The sequence below is a fragment of the Atractosteus spatula genome, chromosome 4 (genome assembly GCF_055471065.1).
Source record: "Atractosteus spatula isolate fAtrSpa1 chromosome 4, fAtrSpa1.hap1, whole genome shotgun sequence".
Classification (NCBI taxonomy): domain Eukaryota; kingdom Metazoa; phylum Chordata; class Actinopteri; order Semionotiformes; family Lepisosteidae; genus Atractosteus; species Atractosteus spatula.
In genome coordinates this window covers 59,298,741-59,321,497 of record NC_142709.1, presented here as the reverse complement: position 1 = coordinate 59,321,497, position 22,757 = coordinate 59,298,741, and the positions used below count along the sequence as shown (strand labels likewise).

The 22,757-nt window shown below is 38.7% G+C and overlaps 2 protein-coding genes across 6 annotated transcripts in view; one reads left to right on the top strand and one right to left on the bottom strand.

Annotated features, from left to right (window-relative positions):
- Positions 1-12,259, top strand: part of LOC148836705 (SH2/SH3 adapter protein NCK1-like) — a 61,403-nt gene extending 49,144 nt beyond the window's left edge. For all 4 annotated transcript variants that reach the window (XM_088914034.1, XM_088914036.1, XM_088914035.1 and 1 more), the window contains 2 exons: positions 6,143-6,861; positions 8,283-12,259. In XM_088914034.1, coding sequence (XP_088770160.1) covers positions 6,143-6,861; positions 8,283-8,477 — 914 coding nt within the window. In that variant the 3' untranslated portion in view covers positions 8,478-12,259. The remainder of the gene's footprint in view (positions 1-6,142; positions 6,862-8,282) is intronic.
- Positions 12,260-15,833: 3,574 nt separating this feature from the next.
- bdh1 (3-hydroxybutyrate dehydrogenase 1) lies at positions 15,834-22,211 on the bottom strand. 2 transcript variants are annotated; one of them, XM_088914795.1, is made up of 6 exons: positions 22,128-22,211; positions 21,437-21,579; positions 19,143-19,253; positions 18,477-18,618; positions 17,485-17,637; positions 15,834-17,219 (listed from the first exon to the last, which is right to left on the bottom strand). In XM_088914795.1, the coding sequence occupies exons 1-6, from the start codon at positions 22,135-22,137 to the stop codon at positions 16,753-16,755; spliced, it is 1,026 nt and encodes a 341-aa protein (XP_088770921.1). In that variant the 5' UTR covers positions 22,138-22,211; the 3' UTR covers positions 15,834-16,752. The 2 variants fall into 2 exon arrangements, with proteins under 2 accessions (XP_088770921.1, XP_088770922.1); XM_088914796.1 differs by lacking the exon at positions 22,128-22,211 and having other exon boundaries at positions 21,437-21,679.
- Between the last annotated feature and the right edge of the window lie 546 nt (positions 22,212-22,757).

The window sequence follows — 22,757 nt, the reverse complement described above, 5'->3', positions numbered from 1 at the left end:
TATGCTAATTCTGTATGAAAATACAGAAGCATTCAATGGTTTAACCACAACTCTAAGCTTTTAGTTTTGACTTCTTGTCTTTCCACTGATAACAGTCCTAGTCTATCTTATTTCAGATTTTCTCTTCCATTTTTTCCATAAATATTGATGCCTTTATATTAATTAAATTGTTTGTTTGTTGACTTTGCACGATGAGCCTTAATTTAAAATAGTAAGAAATCCTGGAGATTTTGTATCTGCGAATCTCATTTTACTGCGAAACCCACTATTAATAGTAACATCAACAATAGTTTGTACAGTGCTCCACATATTGAAAAGTATGCATTCATCCACCATTGAAACGCAGCATTCCCCTGCATGATACACAACTACCATTATGTGTCAGCAGCCCCACAACACAGCAGATTAGATTTAAAGCTCTTAAAAGCTGGGAATTAAAATGACCTTACCCAAGTAATGAGGCACAGTTGGTTGGTATAGGGTATAGGGTTTGGGTTTGTTACAGCAAACCCTTGTGACATGCTGGGCACCTGAGGGATTCTGATGTCAGTGAGGGATGTGTTGCTCCTCCAGTAAATGCTAACTCTCCTGTCAAGCACTGTGGAGCTTGCAGCATATTGAAGGGAAAATAACCATGCAGGCTGGAGTGTTGAACTGAACATGTCTGTATCTCTTATTTTCTCCTGATGTGACACAGAAGTCATTGCCGGAATGCCAAGTCTTAAAACACTTGGCCATCTCATATTGGTTAAACAGAAAAATATTCTCATGCCACTTAGTAAATGGGGCTAAGAGAGAAATGGGGCTTTTGCATTTAGTAAATGGGGCTCTGTGCCATGATGCTACAGTGCGGATCGTAGCTCTTCCTGAAATATGTCAGAACAGAAAACTATTAAAAAATAGCAGAGGGTGTGTATGAAAGGTTGTTCTGTAATGAATGTGTCTGTCTAATGTCGTTAACAGCAGTGTGTAATCGAAATGTTTACGTGGACATAGGAAGGTAAATTAAAATTAAAGTTACAGGACAGCGAAAGACATGAGTCATATTGTTAATTTGTTTTTGAAACATAAAGGTGGATTTATCAGCTCTCTCACCTCTCATCACTTTTGGAGGCACTACATTTTTTCCCTTTTGTACTAAAGTGAAAGAATATGATGTGCTATATAGTAAAATGGCAACCACATCTGAAAATGCATAATGAATGAATGCAATCTGAGGTTTTAAGGTTAATTCCTTGGAAGGTCCCAGTTATGATTTCGATTGAAGTCCCAGTGATACTGTGCTGAATCAGGACTGGACAACTATAGCAGTAACAGAAGTAAATTACTTGTTACTGTGTCTGGGTAAGCATGGTTTTGTTGTCTGTCTCTATGTAGCCAGTTCCTGCCTGCTAACAGGTAGACTATGAATAAGGAACAAAGTCAGGCTGGATTATTAAGGTTTCATTTTTTCCTGAAAATGTTAACTGGGTGGACTGGTCTTCATTCTTACTGTTTTTTATTTTTGCTTTATAGAGAGTCTTAGTAGAGAACTTGGGCAGTGTAGCATTGACCTTGGGTTTGGATCCTGTCCTAATCTCATTGTTCAGTTCAGACATTTCTCCTTGCTTGCCTAGCTTGCAATGTCAGCGCTACTGTAGGGCTCCATGTCCCAGTGTAATTATGGTCTTTCTCTGAAGCCAATGAATCAGAAATTGCTATAATGTGAAGCTTTGGATTTATACAGATTTAATCATATAATCGTAATGTGCTTTTTGTCTGGTTAGCGTTCTTTTGCCCCCTCAAAGAGGAAAAACCTTTCCTTGTGAACTCCTAAATGCTGGTCAGTCTGCTTTGTTGCCTATATCCAACATGGGATTTTGAAGAAAAGGAAATCGCTAAGAATTTGCTGTGGAAGCTTAAACTTGACAATGTATGTTTTAAAGCCAGGTGTTTGAAATGTAGGCTGACTTGTGCATGAAAGAGCTGAGAATTTCTGTAAAGTGTTACAATTCAACAGTGAGGTCATGGCTGTAAGAAGTCTTTTGTGGTTTCAAAACTAGTGTGATGACAACTATCTTGTTTAGAAAACCTTGACAGACAGCTTGGTTGCAGTATATATGCAGACACATTTTGTGAATGGATTTCACTAGATTTTGAGCAGCTGGTTTTCTACATAGGCACAAAGCCTGTAAAAAGAAAGAAACCACATGATGGGTTAGAAGATAAACTCCCCCCTGAGTAATTATATACCAGTCTGGCAAACTTGCGCCTTGTTAAACTTGTACTGTTTTATAATTCAATTTTGAATATGCACAAGTAATAGCACAGGTTGCAAATGCTGACTTCACACTCCTTTAAGCTGTTTTTCACATCTGCTGTCATTACCCGGCTGAATTCACAGTAAATAGGTAGGTGGGACCCCAAAAAGGTGTTTATGATGAACCTGTGACTCAGACGAGCAAAAGCAGGGATCATCCCCAATGAGACACAGGGCTGATCGTCTGGACCGGGTACAAAACAGTTCTGTGTGTTTCTCTTGACTCACCCTGGCAACAGTCAATTTGACCTTTCACAAAATGTGTATGCGTTTTATTTCAGTGAGTCTATAGTCCAGAGTAGATTGTCTAACCCAAATAGTTTTCTGTCAGGTGAAATGGTCCTTCATGTCTCAGGCCAGGCAAGGACAAGGAGACTAAAAGAGCTCTCTGTTAAAAGAGGGCTACTTTATTGCAGTTTATATACTTCGCCTAAGGCCTAATGGTTTAGATCTTTAAACCTGTATCTAGCTCAGCTTTGCTTAAGAGTAGGTAAGAGGACCAAAACAATATTTAGGTACAGTATGTCAGATAAACAACACCTATTGCTTCAGTCTTCTGTAGTGTTTATTTAAATTACACAGAGGAAGGGTGAGAAGACAAAGGGAACATCACAGGGTGTATTAGAAATACTGGTAGGTTTCTAAGACCAAGTGAGACAAATCTATTTTCTGTGCATTACAGTTATAAAAGAACAATGTGTATCTGGCTAATTTGAACTGTATTCAGCGTGTTACTTGGTTTAAGTTTCAGAAGAATCCAAAAAAACATAAAACCAGTTCAATGAATGAAACTGGGCTCTCTTGAATTGAGAAATTGTGCACACTTTTATCAACCTCTGTTAATGTTACAACATTATTAATCTTATCACTTACTGGACCATGAATTAGGTTATGATTTCCTTTATAGTTGTTCTCACTGATCTTCTGATACAGTATTTCTGTGAACAGCTTAAGTGTGAGTTCTAAAGTTTGTAATATTTTACTTGGTGATAATCAGTTGAAAACAATCTGTACCCAGATGAATGGAAAATGGGTTTCACCTGTAAGAACAGTATTTTGAAATAAAGACTTGTGGCAGCCTATAGGTATGGGAGTGTTCTAGAAACACTGAATGACAAGTATGGTTAAGTGAAAAGGTATTTGGACAAGTTAAGAATCGATGTTGTTTCAACCTGTTGGTACCTGTATTTAATGTAATGTATCCAATGGTTTAATAAATTAATCTTCTGGAAACAAATGATTGAGTTCACTTTTTAAAAAATTATATTCAAACTTTTCTTTATTGTCAGTGTCCTACTTCTAATGGAATTGCTAAAACAACTTTTCGTTATTGCTATAGTTTACATACACACTGTGTGTCTAACTTAATTTGATACCGATACGACACCTTCTTTTAACCTTTTTGATTTTCTGGGCTGAAAAAAAATTCTCAGATGTATTTAAAAAAATGTTCAAAGTCTTTATGGTGGTTAATTTCTGGTTCATTGCCGGGTGTGTGCTGTTTAATTGAGGGGTCACTCTGGTCTCCTTATATTCATTTTGTGTATTGTTAAGGAAATCTACATTTTTTAAGTAATCCATCACTATTACAAATTACTTTTCAGTTAATTTTAACTTTCAGTAAATAAGAAGCTGCAGGAAATTAAGAGGTAATGTATTACATTGCAAGGTACATAATATACACATACTACATATATAACTGAAGACTTTTTAAATATTTAAACGTATTAATTAAAAAAACAAATCCATTACACAAGTAACTATAAGGAATTTGTTTTAAAAAGAATTTCCACCCAAATGTATTCTTATATACATGTGTCTGTTTAGGTAATTCCCGAGGGTTAAGTCTGTAAAGGTAATTGCAAGTTCCAAATACTCTGATTTTATAGATATCTCTGGTTAATAGTTTTACCGTATCTCTGTATTGTTGTGTATTCTCTGTGGTAGTATATCTTTTTTCCTATGACTATTAATAGACTGTAGTCCAAGGAAAACATCATATTTTGGAACAATACAAAGCTCTCAAGAAGCTTCTCTCCATCACCTCATCCTGCAGTGGAAGTGTGCCAGCTGTTAAACTTCGGAAATTGAAGAGGACTCTGTGCTGGTGCACACCCAGTACTTGTTGATACATATACTTATAAACCTGCCTGGCCAGAACAGACTAGACCAAACCAAAGGGAAATGGGTATAAAAAATGTATATGGTCACTACTGTGATCCTCTTTGGCAACACCTTTCCCACAGTGATTAGTGGTAACATGCCTGGGTTTTCACGTCATTAAAAGTTTGAGACTCATTAGGCTGGTTATTACAGTTTGTTCAAACACATTTAACATGCAGGCAAGTTGCTCCAAATGCTGTGCTGTGAACTAATAACAATTTGAAAGCTGACTGCTTGCCTTGTATCAAAAGACCTGTGACCACATGGATCTTGTTACTGGCTGTAATGATGTAGAAGAGGTTGGCTTGTTTTTTATATCAAACATGAGAAAAACAGTTGATTAGAAAGCCTGTAATGTATTTTAATGAACAGACTCCAACTCAATTTCTGTCATACTATTTTATGGTTGTTGGTATTTGTTACTCAGTATCAAACGGGTATTGAAAGAACCATGAAAAAGAGTGGTATTGGTATCAGCAATAACTATTGAAATGGAGAAATGTAAGGCTGTATGTAATACAAATAAGCACAAGCATAAGCACAATTCATTGCTATGGTATACTGTATATACAAGAACAAATACATTGCTCACATCGTTGGTATTTGGCAAGTTATTTGCTTTATGCAGAGAAAGACAGTTTCTTTTCATGCTCATATGTACTTGACTAGTGAAGGACTGTGAAATGTTAATATCCTGTACTGCATGGCGCAGTTCCAGTTCCAATTAACAAATTCTCAGTTGTTTGCAATTTAACTTTCTAAGCATCTGTTGCATGTGACACTTTTATGAGTGTTGGATCAGCCTCTTGATGTTCTCAACGGGCTTTGACCGCAGGGGATCGTTGGCCAGTTGAAAGGTGCATCCCTGCCCTGTGAATTAGGTTCCTGGCATGGTGGATCAGAATCTCTCTATGTACAAGGGCAGTCCCCACGATCCAGCCCCAGTCTTCTATTAACACACCGTCTTGTTTAACTGTAGTTGCTGTACACAGGTTTGTTATATTGCTCTCCACTCTGATTTCGCACACACCATTGCCAAACAGCTCAAACCTGGGAGTCATCTGTAAAAAGCGTTGTGTTCTTACATTAGAATGATCATTATTTCATTTCTGTTGCCCGTTTAAATCCTTTTTTTTTTTAGTTTTTATTTTCAATTATTATCTTTTGGGTTATTTTTAATATATGCAATTATATCTGTGCAGCCAAAAAACAAACTTTTTTCGCTGGTATTAACAACAGTGCCTTTTGAAATCTCTTCTGGATTGCTGCCCGACTTTTAAATAGTTTGGGTTTTCTCTGCCTGACCTCTTCTGTTGTCAGCAACACCAGTTTCATGAGCCCTCTTAAGGGTGTTGCTTATAGCACTGAGTGAAACGTGAAGTGGGGCTGCAATCTGTGGATATGAGTTGCCTTCTTTTATGAAAATGTTGATTTCTGTGTGCTTCTTATTTATTTCCTTCTTGGGGTGCACAAGTTCCAGACTCTAAGATTGGTTAACTGCCTGTCTTTCTGCAGGTCTTGTGTTGGTTTGGTGCAGTTGTTGGGTTTCGCTATGTGAACACTGCACTGCATTAGGCAACTCCGCATTTTTACATAAAAGATCCTATCATTTGTACTTTGCATTGTATACTTTATCTTCTGTGGGTCCTTTTCCTGAGCTATCTTGTAATATGATTGCAGGAATCGGCAAGGTGAAGCGGAAAACAAGCATGAGGGAAGAGGCGTCAAACGCAGATGCGGACTTCTACTCCAGTAACGGCGAGCGGCTGTATGACCTCAACCTGCCCGCGCTGGTGAAATTCAGCTACACCGCAGAGAGGGAGGACGAGCTTTCGCTGGTGAAGGGCACCAAGGTCATTGTCATGGAAAAGTGCAGCGACGGCTGGTGGAGGGGGAGCTACAACGGACACGCGGGTTGGTTCCCTTCCAACTACGTGGTGGAAGACTCGGACTGCCAGTCGGCGGACCCCGTGGGATCACTGACCGAGAAGCTGGCCGCAGTGGTGCAGACTGCCAACAGCAACCGGGTGCTGCACGTGGTGCAGGCCCTCTACCCCTTCGGCTCCAGCAACGACGAGGAGCTCAACTTCGAGAAGGGCGAGATCATGGACGTCATCGAGAAGCCGGAGAACGACCCAGAGTGGTGGAAGTGCCGGAAGAGTGACGGGCAGGTGGGGCTGGTACCCAAGAACTACGTCAACGTGCTGCAGAACTCCCAGAGCTGCCCGGGAAATGCCGGGCCCCCCACACCTGACTGCGACTATATCGGGCCGGCTGCCAGCGGGAAGTTTGCAGGAAGACAGTGGTACTACGGAAAAGTCACCAGGCATCAGGCAGAGGTGGCACTCAATCAGCGGGGAGAAGAGGGCGATTTCCTCATTCGCGACAGTGAGTCTTCGGTAAGCAAGGCTCTTGTAATGTTTCATTTGCATGTGTCGTACAGTATACAGGACTGGGTACCATCGTAAGCTGTGATTGCATTCTTTGGAAAGTGGCTGACTTCATTTTCCTTTTGGAACTAATATCAAAGATGGTGTCTGAAACTTACCAATCTTTGAAGTTTCACTACAGTTTAAGAAATGCCCAGTTGTGAAGTGTTCAGTATTAGGCTTAGGTTTCCGGAAATAATTTTTCTGCCTAATAAGAAAAATTGCATTGGAAAAAGGTGTATTTGATACAAGAGTCAAGATAGACAAGAGTCTCCATTTTTGGTCTTTCAGGCCTTAAAATATACATCATAATTACTAATCTTAAGCTGTTTATGGTTTAAAGACCATAAAGACAAGAAAACCTGCCTTATGCCCCTTGAGGACAAGAATTTGAGATCCTATGTATGGACAGCTTAGTACATCAAGTAAATTAGTGGTTTTGAGTAGAAACCAGGTCATGTTTTGCTTTTAGAGGTGTTTGTGCCAAGACAGGCATTCCCTATCTTTTGTTTCAAAGTGATGAAATGATAAAAGGGCCCATGTTTGGCTTTTCTCTTGACCAGTTCCTACCACACAGCACATCTGACTTTCAAGGTAGTCTCAGTTTCAAAGGCATTCTGATGGTGCATGTTCAGGATTACATCACTGTTTCTTAAACAACCCTTTGATCACTTTGGTAAAAAGGAGAGAAAATTCCTCTCATACCGCACTCTGAACGTTTACTGTAGCTACACCCAGCATGTCTAAAGATGCATATTGTTATCTAAAAGGCAAAAGCAATGTAAGTATATTATAAACTACAATCGTCAGATGGTGAGAGTTGAAATATTTGTGGTTATTTTGGTCATTATGTTACTCTGCAATTTGCTTTAGCATTAAATGCAATCGCTCATTCAAATAGTCGTACCTTCTAAGGCATTGTCCTGTCTCTGCAGGAATGCCGCACTATGGCTTGCAGCATGACCCACATAACATTCCTGACTCGGGTTATAAGTCTACTTATTTTTGCAGGTGACTTGAAGAGGTGGTTTATTATTAGTAGCCCTGGTTGTTTGTGCGGGTGGTGATCTTGAGACTAAAGTGTATGTGTGACATAATCTGGTTTGTACTTTAAGCCCTTCTGTGGTGCTTATGCAGATATGTTCTTATTTCTGAATTCTGGAAATCCGATGAAAACTGCCCCTTTATAACATGAAGCAGTAATGACATGGGAACCTTTTCTCTGCTGAGGTAGCGATTGGTTTAGTAATGATAAAGGTTCTTCAGAATGTCACTGTCCACATTTAAAATGTAGAAGAGTTTATGCATAGTAATGTATTTTATGAAAACGATTCTGCTAAAGTTTCATCTTCATGCACATTCACATGATTTTTGTGTTTTTTTTCTCCCAGCCAAACGATTTCTCCATCTCCCTGAAAGCACAAGGCAAAAACAAGCATTTCAAGGTACAGCTCAAAGATGGGCTGTACTGCATTGGACAGCGCAAATTCAACTCCATGGAGGAACTGGTGGAACATTACAAAAAAGCCCCCATTTTCACAAGCGAACAAGGAGACAAACTCTACCTTATTAAGCCTTTATCCTGATCTCCAGAGAATGAACCTGATTTCTTTTTTCTGTTGTGACCAATTGGTGGAAATTAGAAACAATACAGTGGACTCCCAAGTACCCAGAAAGACTTCCTGGATGACTATTGATTTCATTGAGTTGTGTTTAGGTCATAGTATGTATTGTATATTGACTACAACATTTATTTAGCAATACTTTAGTTTTGTTAATATATATTCATTTAAAAGCTTGCCTTTTCCAATGTGATTCATTTAACTCTGGAATTTTGAAAAGGTGAACACGTGATTTATCTCACACCTTACTATGTTTATGAGCAAAAGATCCAGCCTGAGAAAAGTATTTTACATTTCATGGATTGCAAGTGAGCACATTAACATTAAACTATGGCTTGATCCCTTCAATACTTACATGCACAGTGCAGTTAACATGTTTTGCTTTGTCTGGGCAACACTTTAGTAAAACGTCAGGCAAAGCATTGATTCAGAAAAGTATATGAAATGTTTTTTTTAATTAAATTTCAAAGTATATTAAGCTAAAATCGATATTTTTTTGGAAAAAAAGCACCCAAACGTTTAATGGCAGACTTTTGTGGTGGGCTGCATGCTACCAAATCAACCTTGATTCTGAATGTTTGGTATTAAAAGTTGGCTTCTAAAAGCCTTGCATGGAACTTTATTGAAATAAGGTGTATGTGTTTTGGGGGATCTTTAAGAACAGGTGAAAATGGAAATGATCATGTTACATTAACATACTGCCTTCCCTGTTTGCAGTGAATCATGTGGCCAGGCCAGGGTGTTTTGAGGAGAAGTGTGTCTCTTGCTTGAAAAGGTCTTACTAGAATGGGTACCTACTGTATCAAAGATCTTGCCTGACTTTTCCAATGTAAACGTCCCACATGTCTGTCTCTTACGTCAGATGAATAGAACTGTCTCATTGCATAAGATGTTTCTCATGAAAGGGAAAATGAAAGGCTTATTATTCAACTGTGCCAGGTCGCCTGCTTGCAGGGAGTGCTCTGTATTCCAAAGTGCTGCTGCATCACGATACCAAACGCTGGGCTAAATTTGTACATGCCGGAAAACCACCTTCACATCAGTTATTAAAGAGGATGTCTAGGCAGGTGAAGAGTAGTGTAAACATAATGCGAGTTAAGCTAATAAGCACAGTGTTTTAAGTGACGTTTTGCGTCCAATAAGTTACAAAATTGTCTTAAGATTTGAACTTTTATTGGCAACAACTTTTGTTTTCACGAGCCCTTAAAATAAGCAAGGTTGGGTTTTTTTCAACCATTTGTCGTATGTTCACTTTTCCACATGTTTTGAAGTTTTTTTGTGTGTGATGCTCATTGCATTTCTGAATCTTTGCAGAGTTCTAGTTGTCCATGGGTGACTCCTGAACTGATGTATGTTGGGCCATACGTTTATTTATATACGAGAACATAGAAGCTTCAATTCCCATTGCTTGATATGTTTTGAAAATAGGGCCCTTTGTCTTGGAGTAACTCTGTAAAAGTGCAGAAATGAGATGATCAGTCATTTCTTAAAGACCCTGTTTATGGAATCCAAAATTAGAATTTATAGAGCTTCTAAAACGTGTTGGCTTCTTCAAGCAGCTGCATGGAGAAGAACTGAAATGTAAATCCAAAAAATTTGGTACCCATAACAAAATGGAGCCATGGGGAAGACCTTCAACAATGGTACATGGCACTTCATCACTTTAGTCAATAACTTCCATGCATTTTCTTGTGGAAGCCTGTAACGTTTAGCCCATCTATATGGTGTTCTCCAGTAACCTGTATTAACTTTCATTGCACCAATGTGCAGTTGTTTGAATGAGCCTACCAGATTGGACCTTTTGTTGCTTGTTGCTTGTTTTTTCCTTTTACATTGTGACATTTCTGTGCAAATGTGTTGTTCTTGGTTTGTCTAGTAATGCATTACCAGCAGGAAACTTTAATTTTTACAGCAGTACTGCTTTCCTTTCTAATGGAAAGAGCTGTCTTGTGCCAAAGTTCCAGAGTGGAACAGAAGATCAGTGGTTACGCTTCTGATGAATAAGAGTGAGAGTGGTTAGTGAAGGGTGGAAGAAGCTGAAACAAGACTGTATTACGCAGATGTATGCAACGGATTGTCAAAAAAGGAGGAGTAAGTGTTTGTATCCTTAGATTGCCATGGAGTTCTTCCACTCTTGGACCTAAATAATTAGTCTAATTAAGAATTAGCTCATTGTTTTCATGTATAAATGTTTGATTTGAACCATGTTGTGAGTGATGTCAAGTAAAGTGTAGCTTCAAAAGATTGTGATGTCTGTTCTGTGTGCTTGCTCACTATAAGTGAATTCAGATTACATTTTCAATGATTGCCTATCAGTGTCCTTAGAAGATATGTTCCTCTTGTGCTTCTAAAGCTCTTGGCCTGAAAAGCTATACACAGTCTTACTGATCTCTTTTTTTGTTTGTTTAATTTGTTTGTATTATTGAGATCCATTTTGCCATTAGTACTGAAGTTCTGGTATCTGGGCTTGAAGTGTACCTTTTGTACAGTCATCAAGCTCAACATTATTGTAAAGTATGTCCTTAGGAACCATGCATTCCAGCAAATTGCCCTGAATTCCAAGCGTTTCTACACACCAAAAAAAGCACAGCTGGAGCCAGGTTTGGAGAACCTGACAACTGTTCTTTGTATGGAAAAAAATTTGAAGTAAAGATTCAAAGATTGAGTAAGGGACCAAGAATCTGGAAAGCTGAGGAGTCCAGAATGCCAGATGAGTACTGAATAAACGAGCAGGTAGATGGGCATGTTTAGGCAAGGAGAACACAAGAAAGACAGACTGCGGGATCTCTGTGGTGTTTATAGTTCATTGTGAACAACAAACAAGAAAAGACTCATTTTGTCCTTCACCCAGGGAAGTAGTCATGAATTCTTTCAAATAAGCTTGAAGTGGAGATGGTAACAATGCCGAATGAGGATTTAATGGTCGGGGAGGGATTGAGAGTATTTGTAAAACGGAATTTGGCTGGAATCTTAATTGTACAAATTATGCTTATGCCAAAAAAGTTTATTTTTTAATCGAACAGTTGAGGCAAGACACTGAGATTGACTAGGCCATTTTTGATATGTGCCTTAGCTGCTGTCTAAACCAAAGCCTGGCTGCCAGAATGATGCATGCTCTTATTTTGATGCGTCCTGCTGGTTGACCATGCCTTCGTATTTTTAAATGTTGATCTTCATTCATAGCGGAAAATGAGTAATGCATCCTTAAATAATACATTACCCTTGTTTTAAAGGCAGTTATGTTTTATCCAAGTATTATGAAGAGTTAACACTTTATTTTTCAAAGCTTGATTTGTGTTTTAAAACTAGAATCAAGTTGACCTCAATTTGCTGTAGTTCTTTCAAGACTGCGTCTAGATAATGTAACGTGACATAGGAGCGATATAAAGGTCTTGAATATTTCAATATTCTAGAATTTGGTCTACACAGTATTAGATTATAAAGTTGTCGCTTGCATGGAAACAATTGCCAATGATTTCATATGACGTTTCTGCACATCAGAACATGGTTTATGCCATTATCCATCAAATATTGTTTCCCAAAGTAAATTATCTAATTGCGAACTTGTCTGTACTGGATTTGTTTGAAATTGCAGAGCACTCTTTGTGAACAATAGAAAGAAATAGGCTATACTGTGAAAATTATTGTACTCTTCATTTTGTTTGTGGAGGGGAATCAGCTTCAAGTGACATTTTTAAGAAAATTATTAGACTGTAAAAAAAGTAATAAAATTGTTAACTACAGTATCAATGTGTTCTTTTTATTTTGTAAACGCATGACAGTGGCTCCACTGAGGCATACATTTTCACTACGAGACATGCATTTCTCGTTCAGCTCGTTTCTTTACAAGGCAACATAATTCAAGTTGGGATTTAAGACAAACTATTAAACAAGGGAATGTATTTTTGTGTGAAGGTTCTAGTGTACCTGCATGTTTGAGGCTGATTGTGGACTTATGAAGGTGATAAAAAAAATGTCGCATTCCAGTTTCCCAATTTCCGATCCTTGCTCGGCCCCATTGATTTCATCGTGAAACACAAGGTTGCCGTGTGTAATAAAAACTGAAACGCAAGGCCTTAGTCACGCCCAGATCGTTATTTTGCTTAACACTGCAGTTTCATTTAATTATATTGTGTATAATGCCTAGTTTTTATGTTACAAATATGACTTTCTTTGAATACTCCTCATACAGACCTCCTGTGAACATCTGATACATCTGTGATGTGAAGGAAAACATTTATTTCTCCTTGCAGGTTTAGTAAAGCTCCTTAGAGAACAAAAGCAGCCCATGTGCATTCAAATTGTTTTATGGTCACTTCTGAGCATGACCCCGGAGACATAAGCTATCCCATATTTTACTGCCTCCGTTTGGAGGTACTTAAAGTTCCCCTCCTTTGCTGTGTAGTTCAAAAGCAGGGAAATTTTACTACGCAGTAAAATTTATCCCATTTATGTCTTGATTCCTGTACACTGTGTGTAAACACAGTTCAGATCTTGGGCCAAGCTACAGTAGACATGAAATACAGTATATACTATACATGGTATCGGGCTTCTTTTGAAATAGAATATTTGTGGCCCCAGAGAGTGGTTAACCAGTCTTGAGGAATAAATTTCCAGATGCAGTTTTTGTGATATCTTCGAAAGTCAGGTCAGATCAGAAACCACCAGAGAGTGCTCAATTGATATGAAAAGAAGCAGGCAAATTTCACTTTCAGATGACTTTAGAAGACTTGAATAGATCGCTCTAGGTATTTAGCTAGCGGAGTGCATGAGGTGACTCGCAGAGAAAAACTACATTAAGAAAAGCATAGGAAAACTGACAAGAACGTGCCATTCAGCCACAGGACACCAAGTGCTCAATATGTCCTCCAGCTCTTTATCATGATCAGCTATTGTCTTCTAGTGTTCTTACCAAATTCTGGGGTGACCCTGTTTAGCTGGTAAACCATTTTTATGTGCAGCAGATGGAACTGTGAAAGAAAAAATCTTTCTGGGTTTGATTTTGATGGATTTTTGTAAATACTGTGGGATTACTTTCTTTTTTTTACTGCTTTTTAAGCATTACCACTGTATGGTTTAAAATTCCTTTAACAGACTGTTTACCTTAGGTTTTGAGTTAACGATGAAGTTATGAAAGTAAGATTTACTCCACAGAAAGTGCTGTAATGTATTTACAAATAATCTGATAGTTAAAATAGTTAATCTGAATAGGTAACTATTTGTCTGGTATTAGGCTTGTTTATAATCATTCTGCCCCAGTTCAGTGCCCCAGTTAAACTTTCCCTCAGCTGAAATTATTCAAGCTCATGTGACATTGGTCTTTCTGTGTAGAAACTCTTTTAGTGCACATTCTATTGCCTGCAAGCCAAAATGGCATTAAAGATGGTTTTGGAGTTTTTATGGAGGGAGTAATGTGAATGTACTGTAAATCATCATTATGGCTCTAAGCAAGTGCCATGATTGAATAGTGCCCCCCAGTGGAAACACAAAGTATGACAGCCCCATTACTCCTTAGTTTTAGAATTCAGTTCATGATACTGTATGTGCCCAGTTCTTTTCGATGACTAAACCTAAGATTAATCTCTATCCATCTTCTTGTATCCCATCTATGTGACTCCTGAAAACTACACTCTGGACTTTTGTCCCTGAGCTAAAACATTTAAATAGTAGTAAGCTGCTAATGTGGCATCAAAAACCTTAATTACGTCAGGCAAAGTTTTAACTTTCTTCTCTATAAGAGTTGGGTTTTAGGCAACCTTTGTTCTTCCAGTTTGCGTGCAATTACAGGAATCCACTTCATCCTTTTAATTCATTGATTACTTAAGTGACCAAGGTGATAAGGGGTAATTGAGGATAAACTTGGATAAATAATAATTGCTTACACTTATATAGCGCTTTTCTGGACACTCCACTCAAAGCACTTTACAGGTAATGGGGTCTCCCCTCCACCACCACCACTGTGCAGCATCCACCTGGATGATGCGACGGCAGCCATAGTGCGCTAGAACGCTCACCACACATCAGCTATTAGTGGAGGAGAGCAGAGAGTAATGAAGCCAATTCATAGATGGGGATTATTAGGAGGCCATGATTGGTAAGGGCCAATGGGGGCTAATGGTAAGGGCCAAAGGCCTGGGTTACACCCCTACTCTTTTCGAGAAACGCCCTGGGATTTTTAATGACCACAGAGAGTCAGGACCTCGGTTTTACGTCTCATCCAAAGGACGGCACCTGTTTACAGTATAGTGTCCCCGTCACTATACTGGGGCATTAGGACCCACATGGACCACAGGGTTTCCAGCAGCAACCTTAGTTTTTCCCAGGAGGTCTCCCATCCAGGTACTGACCAGGCTCACACCTGCTTAGCTTCAGTGGGTTGCCAGTTGTGAGTTGCAGGGTGATATGGCTGCTGGAGACTTGCAACACAATGGAATCCAGCTCTAGCTAGCCTGTTCCATCTCAAGCAGGCGTGGGAGGAGCGGCAAGTGAGCTTTCACCAATTGCTCTCCTTTAATTTACTTCCCCGAGGTAACAGAATTAGGAATAGGTGATATGAGAGACATGTTTACGAATACCTAAAACAAAGTAACAGTAGGGAAGGTAATAAAACTCTTGGATTGATCAGAAGGGTTCATAAGATTAAAGCACAACCTGTGCTCACAGCTCACTATTATTAACGATTGCAGTGGTTTGAGGCATTACCAAATTGGTTAGCTCGGACTTGTACTGCTTGTAACTCTTACTTGGTACCTTTTATTCCACGGCCAGCGTCTTTCATTCAAATTTCATTCAAAAAGAGTTACAGCTATGTTCAATCAATATCCAAATAAAGTTATTAAACGGCTGCTGTTGACAAAATAGCAATAATGGACATATAATGTACTGCTTTACAGTCAATTGTTAAAATGAAAGAATCCAAGCATCTCATGATAAATTAAGAGTCGACAACCACTGTCGGAGCTAAATGTGATTAAAGAAAAATCAGTTCAGTGTATGTTTGGGTAACGGGTGGAAAAAATGGTCTTGGCACTGTCCACATCCCCTAGTATGTTCTTATAATGTGGGCTGTTGTAATTCAGTTTAATCTGTTGGACAGAGAGGGAAAAAGTTAATGCGTTACCTACCAGTGAGATGTTTTTTCTAGTTTAGACCCACAACCATTCTTGCAATTTCATAGTGTTCCAACATTTTAGTTTTAGAAAAAGATGTCAGTAATTGCAGGTTAACAGTTGAAAATAAATTCAGCGCACGTCTTAACATAATCCCGCCTACTGGTTGACAGTCAAACCAGAACGAAAAGGAATTGTGATGACAATGATCTTTTAAATTGTATTCGGAATTTTTAATTTAAACCATTATATATTTGTTCCATTTGAACAGGTTCCCGTGTATGTATCTTGATTTAAATATCTGTTTCAAATAAACAAGCAATAAAATGTGAAAAATAAACCCAAGCAGACTGTACCTGTATTGTCAGTATTTGGCAGGCATAAAAAAAATTCCATGATCTTTTAAAGAAAATGCTGAAAAGTGCAAGCTTAAACTTTTTCAGAAGTAGGAGATTCTTTTAAGATACTAACAACTTTTATAGGGCAAGTTAGCGGTTGTTACAGCCATCTTTAAGAATGTTTTAATAATGCAACAGTGAGTAAATCAATCTACTTTTTTAATGCTGTCAAATGACCTTTTCTTTCCACTGGGCCCAACAAGGGGGCTGCTGGAAGCTTTAGCTGATCTAACACTTCGGCTCCTACGAAAAGCAGTACAAAAGTGCCAGGAATTAAAAAAAAAAATTACAGCATTAAATACACAAAACAAGCATGTGAACAAAAAGAGGCTGAACTGTTGCTGTGAATGATTTAACCATTTTATTAATAAAACTATGCATCTAGCAGCCTTTGATCATTTAAAAAAAAGACACCAACAAGGGCCTGTTCTGTAGTTTTCTACTTTATCAGGGGCACACTGACAATCTATTTCATTTCATGGAAAATGCCATATCGGTACACTCCCAGACAAAGGAGAAATATAGCTAGAAAGCTTGCCTACGATTTAAACACCCTAGTCTTTTGATATTAGCCTACAACAGTGTTGATCAGTAAACTAGAGTGACAGCCATATTACTTCAACAAAAACAATTAAAGAGCTAGTCTACATTTCTCATCAGAGATTCTCATTTGTTGAAATGTAGCTGCTGCTCTAACTCTGTCAGCAGTATCAAAGGCTCCCAGTGCGTGGATTAAAAATAGATCCTGTCAGAGATGGCAGCCGGAAGATGGGTCATCACCTGCATCCGAATCCACCAGTAGACCTCCATAGGGTTGTAACGCGTGAAGGGGTAGTTGGACGTGACAGCGTCTGCGATGTCGTGCAGGACAGGGGTCATGTCCTTCTGCCCACTGTTGCAGTAGGACTTCACCACGGAAATGCGACGCTCGAAATGTGCCCTCCCATAATCCTCCTGCACAATACCTGGAGCCGCCTTCCACAGTTTGTCGGCCGTCGCCATAACAATGTCGCGCGTCAGGATCCCCGTGGCGACAATGAAGTTCCCAGGCTCGACGGTGATGACCTTGACGCCCCACGGCAGCATCTCGTACCGCAAGCAATCCGAGAAGGCCTCCACACCGTACTTGGACACGCAGTAAGGGGAACGAAGGGCATTGCCCATTCTCCCATACATGCTAGCAATGTTCACCACTCGACCTGCAGAACATTTACATTTATGCTCTTATTCCACTGTTTCACTTACAGTGTTAACATGCTGCTGTAAGTGATCTGTTCGTGCACGTTCCAGTTTGTTTTAAGTGTTGTACATGTGCCAGTTTCATAACCAAAACCATGTTTAGCAAGCTAATGTTGAATATGAATCACAATAAAAAGAAGCATTATGGTTCCTAATAACAGCACACTTTGGACCAGTTACTAAATAATAGTTCAAAGTTTTGCGTGTTACACCGGTCAAGCTCACCTTTAGCTCTGCGAATGAGGGGAAGGCAGACCTTGGTCACCCTGATTGTACCCCACAGATTAACATCTGCAACCTGCTTGTATGTTTCCACGCTTGTGAACTCCACTTCTCCAAAAGTTGAGACTCCAGCATTATTCACCAGCGCCCACAGACCTCAAAAAGATAATGCAAACTGTCATGTGCAACTCTTGAGTCATCTACATTTTACAATCTTTGTCTCTTCTTCTTTTGGTTACTATGAGTCTTCTTGGTGTACATCAGAAGTGTCAGAGCAACGGTTTGCACTTGTATAAACTGTGTTTATGACACACAACCAGCATGCTACCTGCTTGTTTGCTCCCACAGCATATCTCCGATTCCCTCAGTGCACCTGCTGATAAATCACTTCATGTTTTTTCTTTGGTTTTGATGTTTGCAGAAGACAGTGCTTGTTAGATCATTAATCATGCATTGATGACATAAGGGACTAGTGATGTACAGAGCCATTTTAAAACGTCTTCTGTTCACCTCAAAGAAAATCATTTCTTTAGCTGTTCTCTGAATCATTCTAAATAAGTGGCACATTCCTGAGGGTGGATTACACGCTTACAATCCCATCAACAGACAGAAGTTCAGGTGAACCGAGATACTCTTCTCAGAGGTGAAAGAAGGGTGTTCTAGCCACCTGTACTGTCTGGTGCAGCTGCTGGTGCAGAATGGCCATGCATCACCCAGGTGGGTACAGGTCTTTAGTCATGATGAATTGGGTCCCCTGTTATAAATCAAATGCTTTGGGATTCAGATGCACTGAATTAATAAATGTATAGTATAAATGTTTTAAAGCATGCAAACACTAAAGGAAAAACATAGAACCTCCAGGTTTACTGCTATGAGATTGGAGGAAAAATAAGTAGAGTGTTCAAGTGTACTGCAGGATGTCATTGGGGTCAACACCAGGGAGTTTTGTTCAAAGATGTCATGCTGGCTTGTGAAGAAGGATCCCGCTCTGTTACCCTTCTCTGCATCCTTCAGGTTTTCCCTGACGAACTGCAGGGCCTGATTCACCTCCTCCTCGCTGCAAACATCCAGCTGCACAACTTTCATCCGCTCCGAGTTCATGCTCTCCAGATCACAAGCTCCAGTGCCGCTCTTGTCCTGTCAACAGTGCCATAAAATATACCCTGCTGTCAGCTGGAAGAAACAAATCTCAAGTTTTCAGTTCTTCTGCACTGTCCTCTCCCATCTCTCAAGGAAAAGACTTTTAACAAAATTTGCATTATGTACAAACAATCTGGTTTACTTTTCTAAGATTTCTAAGTGTATTTAAGAGCTACTGATCTTTAATTAGAACTGAAGAATACAAAATGACTTTAAATAAACTGAAAATAAAGTGCTAACAGTAATCTTTACTAGGCTTTTATTGCTCTTAAACTAAGTTCTGAATTTGAACAAAAATAATATTTTTTTAACATTTTATCAGCTCACAGATCTTTGTTTGCATTGACAGAAACTGGGTTGTGAAGTTTCCTCTCTGAAATTTGCAATCGCTGGTGAAAAGTGTCATACAACACCTATGACAAAATCAGTGAGACTCACAACTGTAGGACTGTAGAAAGAGTTTAGATTCCTAACTAAAATCAGTTGACTTTTCACTGACAGAAAAGAGCTGGAAGCCATACCTTAAGAAGGCATCCAGCAAAGACTGTGAATCCCAGAGCATGTAAGTGCTTTGCCAAAGCAAATCCAAATCCACTGTCACAGCCTGTGATGAGCACAGCTTTTCCATCAGTCTGTCATGGGAAAAACATATGTCATATAGGTTGTTCTCGATTTACACAGGAGATACATTCCTGAAAAACACTGCATAATTAACAAATGCATAAATGAAAAATGAATTCCCTGTAGGAGTGCATGTAAATAGGGGGGGGAATATGTTTAGCTCTCACTCCCAGCCAGAGAATTGAATGCTAGATAAAAACAATCATGCAGTTTTATTCATGTAAGATGTTAATACTTATTTGTATAGACATTAAGCTTTGCTAAGAGTCATTTTTAAATCAAATGTTGGTTAATGGTTGTCAATTTTATGTCAACAGTGAGGGGCAGAGTGTTGTTAGTGGTGGACAGTGAGTCTTGCCTAGCTGTCTTCAGTCCTCCTACTCTCAGTGAGCCTTTTAAATGGACATTTATTTTTGTCTTCTAAATAACATTGCAAATATTTTCAGCCAATTAGTAATCGTAACCCATTTTATTTAACATCAAGGTTGACAATTTGGGGGTTTGTTTTTTTTTAGAGACTTAAAAATAGCAAGCTTGTGTTTGCATTCAGTTTTAAGAATCGTAGATTTTGATACAACATAAACATTAGGTGCAGACTAAGACAATAAAGACAAAGACATTTTCAATATGTATTTAGTAAGCTTGAGACGACAGGAGATGATCAGTGACAGCTTATAACTGGGTACACGCCGAGTGAGAACCAATTCATAGCCTACAGTACATTAAGAAATGTATTCAATATATTAATAAGGCCAAACTGGGCAAAGTAAAGAGTGTGTCATTTAAGACCTGCCTGTACCCATTTCTCTTTAATAGTGTGTTGTGGAAATCAGTTATCAAAAACAATTTCTGAACATTTTCACATTACACCAGCACTAGCATGTTGGCACATGCTTAAAAAAAAACAAACATTTCAGAATGTTTTATACAAGAAATGCATAGCCCAAAGAGAAGGCAAATCCCACCAGAACATAAAAACCCACAGCAAACGTACAGGTAAAGGGCATGATTAACTGTGTGTGGCGTTTTGTGTTTTGTATACTATTTTGTATTATCCATCTCCCTGCTCTGCAAAACTATTACTTTTTGCAGTAAAACTACTAAAGCCAGTTTTAAATCCAATACCTTTTTAAAACAATTCTCAATAACAGTATTTTAAGCAGCCTTGAACAATACTTTTTATTGAGGAACTGGTAGCTTGACACAATTTGACAATTTTTCATAGCGTGCTCTCGTCTCATTAAGAGTCAGTGGGGTGAAGTCACCAAAATGAGAATTTAATTATTTTATTGATAAAATAATAAAAAATAAAACTATTTTATTGATTTTATTGATCACCAGATCCATGACAGGCTGCAATATGCCAGCCTGCCACTGAGAATCAAAAAGAGGAGGAAAATAATCATCCAGGTCCTTTATTTGTGTAAATTCACATGAAACCTGAAGATGCAGTGTATTGTACTGATAATTTCACGTGTAGGCGGAGAACTTGATTAGCTTTTAATATGATAATACGCGTAAAACAGAGGTGTGGGAACAGCACTAGAATGGCTGATAATCCGTGTACGAAACGCAGACATTACATGTCCTGGTAAAAATACGAATATTGACACATGTATTCCCTCTTATACAGTGTCAGTGCCTTTTCAACTTAATTTCAACACAACCTTCCCAGGGGCATGAAACCAAAACACGCCAGCGCTTACAGATTTACTTTACGAGTTATTTGTTACCTTTCGGTTGTTGTTGTTTTTTAAGCAAAGCCGATTCTGTTATTCACCTTTGCTCTTTCGTTGTTGTGCAGAAGCAGGTCGCTAAGCAAAAGGAATTCGCTCAATTACTTTATAGCAAATAATCCGTGAACGAAACGCAGACATTAGATGTCCTGGTAAAAATACGAATATTGACATATGTATTCCCTCTTATACAGTATATGTCAGTTACTTTATCCTGGCCAGTTCAGTAGAATCCATGAAACGCTCAACAAAATCATTAAAAAAAAGTTTAAGATACAAAGTTGACCTTTTCCAGGTCAAGTTGCATTAACATTTATAAATAGGCACCGTCAACAACCCAGTATATACTACTAATACATACGAATGTATTCATGACTGGGGCCAAAATCACTCGATGTACAATACAGTGCTGGTGCGTTGACGCCACACGAAAACAATAAAACTTAAGTATTACTTACTTTCACAGAGCCCCTGGGGATGGAAGGCATTGCCACAAAAAATACGAAAATGAAGTACACAAGGACTATGCAGTGGGTTACGCTGGCTTCTGCAAACCCACAGCATCTAGCAATGAAATTCAATGCTTCTGGGAGCCCGAACCCTAAAATTAATGTCAAACACAAAGAAAAAAGTAGAAGGAGCGCCATTTTAATAAGAGGGAAAGGAGGCATGTTTTCTGCTCCTTGTCAAACTTCGCTTGTGTTGATCTGGACCGGAACAGTGCGATTTAAAAGTAGAGAACAGCGCCTACCACGCCAGAATTCCACTTCCTGCCCAGTTAAACGCCAATCGCTCAGCTTTATTTAGTTAATGTTTTGATAAAATGTAACTGAATTCTCACATACAGTAACATGCACTTAATTCAGTACTAGGAAGGCAAACTAGGATTGCCATGTGCTGTGCGTTCTTTATTTCTGTTCAGTCTAATTAATTACAGAGGTGACGGAATCAACTCTACTCGTGAGTGGCCAGATCATGTTTCCAGAAAAACGTCAATGATTAACCAGCTTTAATTGTTTGAATTAAAGTCCTCACGTTTTTCCAATTGCGATTTCTCCAGCACACAATTTACAGCAACTACATTACGAAAAACCCCACGGCCACATCCCGTACCTCTGATTTTGAACATACCTACAACGTACAACGTACCTCTGAACATTATTTTGGATGAAAACCCCCCTTTTTAGTTCTGCTATTACTGTAGGCAGCTGTTTAATGGCAGAGTTTTGCAAAACAAAGGTTCAGAATCAAGGTGGAAAAAACAGTATTTCTGATAAATCTGTGTACAACTTCAATTCCAGTACCGCCTATCTCACAGGTAAGTAAACCCACTCACTCTGCTTTCATATATTATTTACTCCGCCCAGGGTTTTTTTACTTGCTTGATCCCGCCTTCTGATTTTTAATTGGATAAGGGAAGTAAATATCTGCAATTTTTTTCATACGCTGCTTAGCTAAGGCAGACAAATTCTTATTTGTTGAGCTATCCTAAATCTCGTTTCTGTTTCCGGGTTTTGGGCATGTGCATAGGTTTTTTTTAAAAGAATTTTTTATTAAATGTGTAAAGAATACAAATACAATCAGAGGATCAAATTAGGTACAAGAGAACAAACACAAACAGAAAAATAAACAGTTAGCCGTCAGAGGTAATAAGTAAGTTATATGATTAAATTGTATTTTTTACATATATCATATGTTTTCCGTGCTTTAATGTGCATAGGTTTTGAGCGTAAAACTCGTGTGGCGCATTATGCGGTATTGACGTCTCAAGTCTCCCGG